This window comes from Hippoglossus hippoglossus, chromosome 18 (assembly GCF_009819705.1).
Source record: "Hippoglossus hippoglossus isolate fHipHip1 chromosome 18, fHipHip1.pri, whole genome shotgun sequence".
In the NCBI taxonomy this organism is placed as follows: Eukaryota; Metazoa; Chordata; class Actinopteri; order Pleuronectiformes; family Pleuronectidae; genus Hippoglossus; species Hippoglossus hippoglossus.
This window is the reverse complement of record NC_047168.1, coordinates 16,423,245-16,431,692: the sequence shown is the minus strand read 5'-3', so window position 1 is coordinate 16,431,692 and position 8,448 is coordinate 16,423,245. Positions and strand designations below refer to the sequence as shown.

Below are 8,448 nucleotides of genomic sequence, written 5' to 3'. Positions count from 1 at the left end.
ATTTGATATTGTTCTTTAAAAATAAAAGCAGCTAAAAGCCTCCAACATGGCTGCTGCCGGGTCGGGGTCACTTTCATTCAGCCATCAACTCTCCAGATGCCGTTAATGGAGGTTAAAGCAGAACGACACACAGAACACTTGTCTGAGTCAAGATGAAAGAGGCGGAGGCGAGCGGGGAAAGAGGAAGTGGTTCCTCAGTGAAGTGTGTGTGTGCACTTGTTCTATCTTTGTGAGGACACTTAGAATTAGATTTCAGGTTTGATAAGAATGTGTTGTGTCCTCAGTTCGATAGAAGCACATGACAGAGTGTGCGTGTCCTTATACGGTGAAACATAGACGTGTGCGTCATGTTTGAATTCTGAAATCTCTGTGACTTTGAGCCTCAAGTAAAAACACGCATTGTGACTCATCAGCATTAAAACTTGTTGCTCAGAGCTGCTCAGTTTATTCATGATTGTAATTTAATTTTCTGCATCTTTTCATCACCTGAGCTGAACAATGAAACTTTTAAACCCATTACACTGAGCTGATGATCCATTAGAACAGAGTCAGTATCAACTTGTGCTTTCACATTCTCATGCAGTCATCATGTACCACTGCACTGTACTGAAATACAAACTACTTTCCTGAAGTGAAAGGTGAATATTCTGTTCATATTCTGTAGTTCTTTATTCTCTCGTTCTGACTTGTCTGCTCTTGTAATTTCTCCGGTGTGGGAGCAATAAAGTTTTATCTCATCTCTTAACGTCTAAACGACAGGAAGCGATGAACAAAGTAAAAAGGTTGTAACAAGGTAACTGGAATCATCGTCTCCACCAATCAGAGCAGCTTCAGTCTACAAAGATTTGTTCCAGTCTCATGTGAGATTAGCAGTTAGGATCCTTTACCTCTGAAATCTACTCAGGTCATTGTGAGTCAAACTCAACGTTTGAACCCAAGGTGAAGAACCTCTCAGTATGCTCGTGAGAAGCTGGTTGGTGCGTTCGTGTGGCGAAGAACCTGAGTCCTCTGAAGCCGCAGCAGAGACGTGAAACAGGAAGTGATACAGAGAACCTGAAGAATTTGTCGTATTTAAAGTTTCAGACGTCAACGTTTTATTCACAAAGACAAAGAGACAGTTTATTTATTTATTGATCCTCCATCAATAGACCTGTAACCACGGTTACCGATCATGATGTTGTGTATTGTTAGGAGGGGGCAGGGTCACAATTCTACAAATAAGACTCGTCTTTAATTTTATTAAACATCACGAAACGATGTGTGAGCTAAATTCAGTTTACATTCTTTTCTTTACAAAAAGAATTTCCATTTAAAATAGAGAGAGAGAGTGTGTGTTTGTGTGTGTGTGTTTGTGTTTGTGTGTTTGTGTGTGTGTGTGTGTGTGTGTGTAAATTCTAACTCCACGTTTGAGGTATGAGGAGGTGACACGTTTGGTTGTTGTCTGTGTGGGTCTTTGTTGTGCGTGTGTTGTGCGTTAGCGGTCGAGGACGTAGGTCTTGTAGAGGCGGTTCATCTGCTCCAGGAAGATGAAGGTGAGGACGGTGTGAGGCCCGAGACGAGCGTAGTACGGAGTGAAACCTTTCCACAGCGAGAAGAACCCTTCTTTGCCCACCACACGCGCCAGCACCTCCTGGTGGACGAAACAGACGGTGACTCGGTCAACAACAACCTCAGGTTTAAAGAATCCCCCTCAATTTTTTTTACTTTTTTAAGGAGAAAAAAAAAGTTGTAAAATAACAACAAAATAGTTTTTTAAGAATCTGAATATCATAAAAACATCTTATATTTAAAAATGAGATCATAAGTAAAATGTATAGATTTTGAGAATACTGTGGAAATGTTGAACCCATTAAAGATGTGTGTGTTATATATTAGGTTTGATATGATTTTGAAAGATGATATTTTACAGAAAAAATGTCAAACTAAGACTCGGGGCTAACGTAACCACATGTGAGGTTACGAAACCTCCAACACGCGTGATCAGTAACATGTATGATAACAAAAGTCAAAGGTCAGTTTACACTGTAAAACACATGAATTAAACATATTTAACCTCTGACTTCTGCAGTCTATAATTCTAAAGGTCTCGACCTTCTATGTAAAGAGCTTTAATATATTGTACATTATGATTTGGTGTCTAACGTTGGTACTTTTACTTCCTGTGATGTTTCCTGGAGAATCTTCACAGCTAAAAGGTTCTGTGAGTAAATAAACTATAATAAATGATAAAAGTACTCAAACGGTGTAATAAGTTAAATAAACACAAAAATCTGACATTATCATCAATAAAACACATTCTAAAGATTCTTAATCTAGAAACATGAACTAAATATTTCCTAACTCTTCATAAGTTATTTGAACTATGAACATGTTTTGCTCCTGTCAGACTCTCTGGCGCCACCGTGTGTTATCAACATGTTTCTCACTGTAGCAAAAGGTCGAGACGTCATCAGAGGCGAACAACATGATCAAGTAAAGAGCAGAGAGACAATCAATGTTCTAAATATTATAGTTTTAAATTTAGAATGAAACCCCCACCAGCAGGGGGCGTCGGTTTTCAGAGGAACTCACCAAACTGTTCTTGTATTCCGGTTTCCCGTCGATCATCCTCATGTTCTGAATCCTAAAAGAAAAAAAGAGTCACTCTGCATCTCAGCTGAAAACGACATCAGTGTCGTCGTCACCCCGGCAACACCAGGCGCTCCGATTGGTTTAGATTCTCACCTGGTCTTTACGATGTCGACGGGCATGGAGGCTGCCGTGGTAATGAGGCCGCTGATCATACTGGCACAGAAGTGACACAAAATATTGTCCCCGAAATACCCTGAAAACACACACACACAGTTACACTTCGCCCAGTTGGAATGTTTGAGTCTGTGTGAATTTGTGTGTTTCTTCACCTGAGTCGAGCAGCGCCTGTTTGGACTGAGAGTACGACGCCAGCTGAGCTGCGTTCACCACCACCGCTCGAGCCATGGTGGGAACACACCCCTGTTACACACACACACACACACACACACACACACACACACACACACACACACACACACACACACACACACACACACACACACACACACACACACACACACACAGTTTGAGATGAAACATCAAAATAAAAGTTGTCACTAAATTCAATTTATTATAACTTACAGAATTTAACTTTGGCCACTAGGGGTCTCTCCATCAAAACAATAACAGCAGTGAAGCAGTGTGGAATCATGGGAGTTGTTTTCTTCACCACTTTAGTGTTAGTGTTTTATCACGTTACGCAGCAAACGCCAACAAATAATCATGATTCATTACAAGCCACCAACACAAAGAGTGGAAGGCTAACTAGCTAACTGAATAGCTAGCTAGCTAACTAGCTAACTGAATAGCTAACTAGCTAACGGTGCGTTACCTTGAATAAGATTTCTCTCTCTAACTAAATCACCAGTTACCTGATTAGTTATTTAAGAGAAAATGAAAAGTGGGATTCACCCTCCACAGCGTGGCGATGCCTTCTTCTCTGGTGATTCGAGCGAGAGCATTGAAAACGTTGCTATAGCCCCTCCTCTGGTCTGGAGGTAGACTGCAGGCGAACAAACAGTTTTATTTAGAAATAAAGTTTTAAAAACACATTCATAATGTGACTTCTCAGGAGACACACAGCTCACTCACCGCCCGTCAGCTGTCATCCGGATCAGAGCGACCTCTGCTGGTGTCCCGACAAATGCTCCTGTAGCTCCAGCTGTCATACCGATGAGAGCCTGCGGGGGGAGCAATCTCTGTAAACCTCTAATGTTTCATTCAAACGTTTCCTAAACTTTTAAACTCGTCTTTGACATTAGAATCACAGAGATTTTTTTAAATAAATAAAAAACAACTTATCAGAGATTTTTGACTCTTTAATATTGATGTGGTAAAACGTTGGTAAAACGTGACTGAATGTGTCGGTACCTTGAGGAGGAAGTTTGGCGGCCGTCCGTCAGCCCCCGTCATCTTCTCAAACAGGATGGTGTAGATGCCCAGACGAGTCGTCGTATACGTCGCCTGACGCAGCAAACCAGCCGACAGACTGACGGAGGAAAAAAACTAATTTAGTTTATTAAACTGAACACGTGTCAATAAAGATCATTCAAATCGTCAGCAGGAGGTACACCATCAAACAGGAAGTAAACAGGAGGTGTCCTCATAGACCAGGAGCGACAGATAGAGTGATAGAACTATAGACAGAGTGATAGAACTATAGATAGAGTGATAGAACTATAGACAGAGTGATAGAACTATAGATAGAGTGATAGAACTATAGATAGAGTGATAGAACTACAGATAGAGTGATAGAACTATAGATAGAGTGATAGAACTACAGATAGAGTGATAGAACTATAGATAGAGTGATAGAACTACAGATAGAGTGATAGAACTACAGATAGAGTGATAGAACTATAGATAGAGTGATAGAACTATAGACAGCGACAGAACAAAGATAGAGTGTTAGATACCCGGTGTAGATGCCCGTCACTCCCTCGTTCTTCAGGATGGAGAAGAGAGCGTGGAAACTGGTTTTATATTCTCGGGCCTTCGTTCCCTGACCACTGAGCTGCATCCTGTTCTTCACCAGATCCAACGGCTGAACGAACACTGTCGCACCCATCCTGAGAGAGAGCGAGAGAGAGAGAGAGAGAGAGAGAGAGAGAGACAGAGAGAGAGGGAGAGAGAGAGAGAGAGAGAGAGAGAGAGAGGGGGAGAGAGAGAGAGAGAGAGAGAGAGAGAGAGAGAGAGAGAGAGAGAGAGAGAGAGATTATACATCATGTATATCATTATATTTATAATCTTGTAAGAGTGATGAACTTTAGTTCAGTCAGTGATACAGAGACACTATGTGTGAACTCTGATGGAACCACTCATACTTTTAATCTTTATCTCAAGGTCAAAGATCAACCTGAGGGACCCCCCCCCCCCCACCTCTACAAACACACACTGTTCATAAACTGGTTTTATTGTTGTGTTAATCACAGCTCATGTGGAACTGGTCTCGTGTCACAGTAATCCTCGTCCTCACGTGTGTTTAACATATGAAGAGAGCAGCAGGAAACTGACAGGTTCTCACTTCACTACTTGGACTTCAGTTCAGAAACAGGTTCATTATAAAACCTCGACATCTTCACTTGATCAGCTTTAAATCTACATTCTTGGTAAATTATCTGAATTTATATAAATCTGGTTAGTTGTCCAGGTTCAAATAAAATAAATCATAATTTTTCTCTGAAATTATCAAACATTTGTCTCTAAAATGGATCATTATCTTTTTTCTTACGTTTCAATTAAACTGAGTCTGATGTTTAATAAACCAGATGAGAGAATAACTTCTCAGTTAAGAACAGAATGAAACTTTTGCTCCAACGGTGACTCGCAGCATTTGTATTTAAAAAAAAAAAAAATTTAAACGCACAGTTTCCGTCTCTTTTATTTTCTTCTCTGAACGTGAGAGAACTCAATCGTCCTGACGACAGATCGACAACTCCTCAACCTTCTGGTGTCACTGTGGAATCTGCTGTTACTTTTCACTAGAGGATAAAAGAGGAAACGAGTCCTGCAGGTTTGAGTGACTGACACAGCGCCCCCTGCAGCCACACATGGTGAATAATTCAGTTGTGCACACTGTAAAAAATGACTGGACACTGTACTGACACTGACATTTCCCTTCGTCTGTCACAGCAGCTGCACGTCTGTCCTAAATGTCACGACCCGTAAAACAGCTCAGCAGCATGAACGTCACTCGTGTACACACTTCAAGGAGCGTGCATGAGAGCTTGATGTGTCCTTGAGTGTGTGTCTGTGTTAGTGTGTGTCTGTGTTAGTGTGTGTCTGTGTTAGTGTGTGTCTGTGTGCAGGGGACAGCTGCTTCTCTTCTGACATGAGCCCGACTTCTGGAAAAGTCTGGATTCAAATAAATGTCACATGATGAAACTGATGATGTCACATGAGGATCACCTCTGACACGTTATCCACTGAATGATTAATGAGGGAAGAATCGAATCAATATTCAAAGATCAATCTGATTGTATAAATCTAAACCTGAGACAGAAAATATCAAACGTTTATTGTCTCGATTGTTTGATGATTTCCAATCAGCTGATTGATCGTCTCATGGTTTAAAGTAACATGCACGAGATTAGAAAACACGCGCAATGCAATAACCTTGTTGAATAATGTGATGAAATGACTTATGATAAATGAACTAATGTAAACGTGCTCAGGTCTTTCTGCTTTGAGTGAACTTCCGGATCAGCTGATTTTAATCAGTGCGTGTGAGTGTGCGTGTAGCTGCTCTTTAATTCATTCATAACACTACTGACATCTCTATGCTACATGTTAGCATGCTACAAGGCTAAAGGAATCTGGTCCGGGACTCGAACTCTGTTTTAAACAGTTTAGCGGATGATGTCAATATAAATAAACAAGAATATAAATCAGAATATAAACACAATATAGCCAACCGACGGGGGGGGGGGGGGGGGGGCATTTCAAAGGACGTTAGCATTAGCAGCTAGCAGGAGATGGTTGTCACGGTGCGTGTGACACATTATGACCCGGACTCTGAGCTGTGGTTATCGGGGACATTCACCGGGTTTCACGCTGCGGAGTGTTAGCCCCGCGGTTAGCACGCTGACATTAGCACGTTAGCATGGCAGCTAGTACCTACCCGGCCAGGCCCCCGAACAGGAACTTAACGGCCTTCGGAGAAGTCTTCGGCTTTGTCGCCGCCATGTTTCCTCCAGGTGGCTCGGAGGTTAGATTCCCGCTGCCTGTGTGCCTCTGAGCCGGACGGTTCTCTGCTCTGTCCCCGGAACAGCTGCAGCAGGAGCCGGGACAAGGTGACTCTGCGGAGCGGACACCAGCCGACCAATCAGGAGCCGAGGAGGCCTTCAGGGACCAATCACAGAGTCGTTCATGTCAGAGTCCTGCACTCAGCATGTTTATAATAATTTGTAAAGATTAAATTATATTCTGTACCTGTCTGTGTCTCTGCCTGTCTGTCTGTGTCTGTACCTGTCTGTCTGTGTCTGTACCTGTCTGTCTGTACCTGTCTGTCTGTGTCTGTACCTGTCTGTCTGTGTCTGTACCTGTCTGTCTGTACCTGTCTGTGTCTCTGCCTGTCTGTCTGTACCTGTCTGTCTGTACCTGTCTGTGTGTACCTGTCTGTCTGTACCTGTCTGTCTGTACCTGTCTGTGTGTACCTGTCTGTCTGTACCTGTCTGTCTGTACCTGTCTGTGTCTCTGCCTGTCTGTCTGTGTCTGTACCTGTCTGTCTGTACCTGTCTGTGTCTCTGCCTGTCTGTCTGTACCTGTCTGTGTGTACCTGTCTGTGTCTGTACCTGTCTGTCTGTACCTGTCTGTTTGTACCTGTCTGTCTGTACCTGTCTGTCTGTACCTGCCTGTGTCTGTACCTGTCTGTGTCTGTACCTGTCTGTCTGTACCTGTCTGTTTGTACCTGTCTGTCTGTACCTGTCTGTGTCTGTACCTGTCTGTCTGTACCTGTCTGTGTCTGTACCTGTCTGTCTGTACCTGTCTGTGTCTGTACCTGTCTGTCTGTACCTGTCTGTTTGTACCTGTCTGTCTGTACCTGTCTGTGTCTGTACCTGTCTGTCTGTGTCTGTACCTGTCTGTGTCTGTACCTGTCTGTCTGTACCTGTCTGTTTGTACCTGTCTGTCTGTACCTGTCTGTGTCTCTGCCTGTCTGTCTGTGTCTGTACCTGTCTGTCTGTACCTGTCTGTGTCTCTGCCTGTCTGTCTGTACCTGTCTGTCTGTACCTGTCTGTGTGTACCTGTCTGTCTGTACCTGTCTGTGTGTACCTGCCTGTGTCTGTACCTGTCTGTGTGTACCTGTCTGTCTGTACCTGTCTGTCTGTACCTGCCTGTGTCTGTACCTGTCTGTCTGTACCTGTCTGTCTGTACCTGTCTGTCTGTACCTGTCTGTGTGTACCTGTCTGTCTGTACCTGTCTGTCTGTACCTGCCTGTGTCTGTACCTGTCTGTCTGTACCTGTCTGTGTCTGTACCTGTCTGTCTGTACCTGTCTGTCTGTACCTGTCTGTGTCTGTACCTGTCTGTCTGTACCTGTCTGTCTGTACCTGTCTGTCTGTACCTGTCTGTGTCTCTGCCTGTCTGTCTGTACCTGTCTGTCTGTACCTGTCTGTGTGTACCTGTCTGTCTGTACCTGTCTGTGTGTACCTGTCTGTGTGTACCTGTCTGTCTGTACCTGTCTGTCTGTACCTGTCTGTCTGTACCTGTCTGTGTCTGTACCTGTCTGTGTGTAGTTGTGATTTTAATTTGTGTTTTACTCTGGTGCGTTCACAGTCTGTTTCCATGGTGGTAAATCTGAGCTATGGACTCTGGTGGAACGCTGCTCCTTAGCAACAGTAACTAAGGCCGAGCTGCCAGTTACCGCGAGATATGATGAA

At 43.3% G+C, this 8,448-nt stretch overlaps 1 protein-coding gene across 1 annotated transcript; it reads right to left on the bottom strand.

Annotated features, from left to right (window-relative positions):
- Positions 1 to 1,083: 1,083 nt before the first annotated feature.
- On the bottom strand, positions 1,084 to 6,894 carry slc25a11 (solute carrier family 25 member 11). Its single transcript, XM_034615263.1, has 9 exons — positions 6,692 to 6,894; positions 4,488 to 4,640; positions 3,943 to 4,060; positions 3,664 to 3,752; positions 3,484 to 3,574; positions 2,901 to 2,991; positions 2,725 to 2,824; positions 2,572 to 2,623; positions 1,084 to 1,630 (listed from the first exon to the last, which is right to left on the bottom strand). The coding sequence occupies exons 1-9, from the start codon at positions 6,754 to 6,756 to the stop codon at positions 1,475 to 1,477; spliced, it is 915 nt and encodes a 304-aa protein (XP_034471154.1). The 5' UTR covers positions 6,757 to 6,894; the 3' UTR covers positions 1,084 to 1,474.
- Positions 6,895 to 8,448: the final 1,554 nt, after the last annotated feature.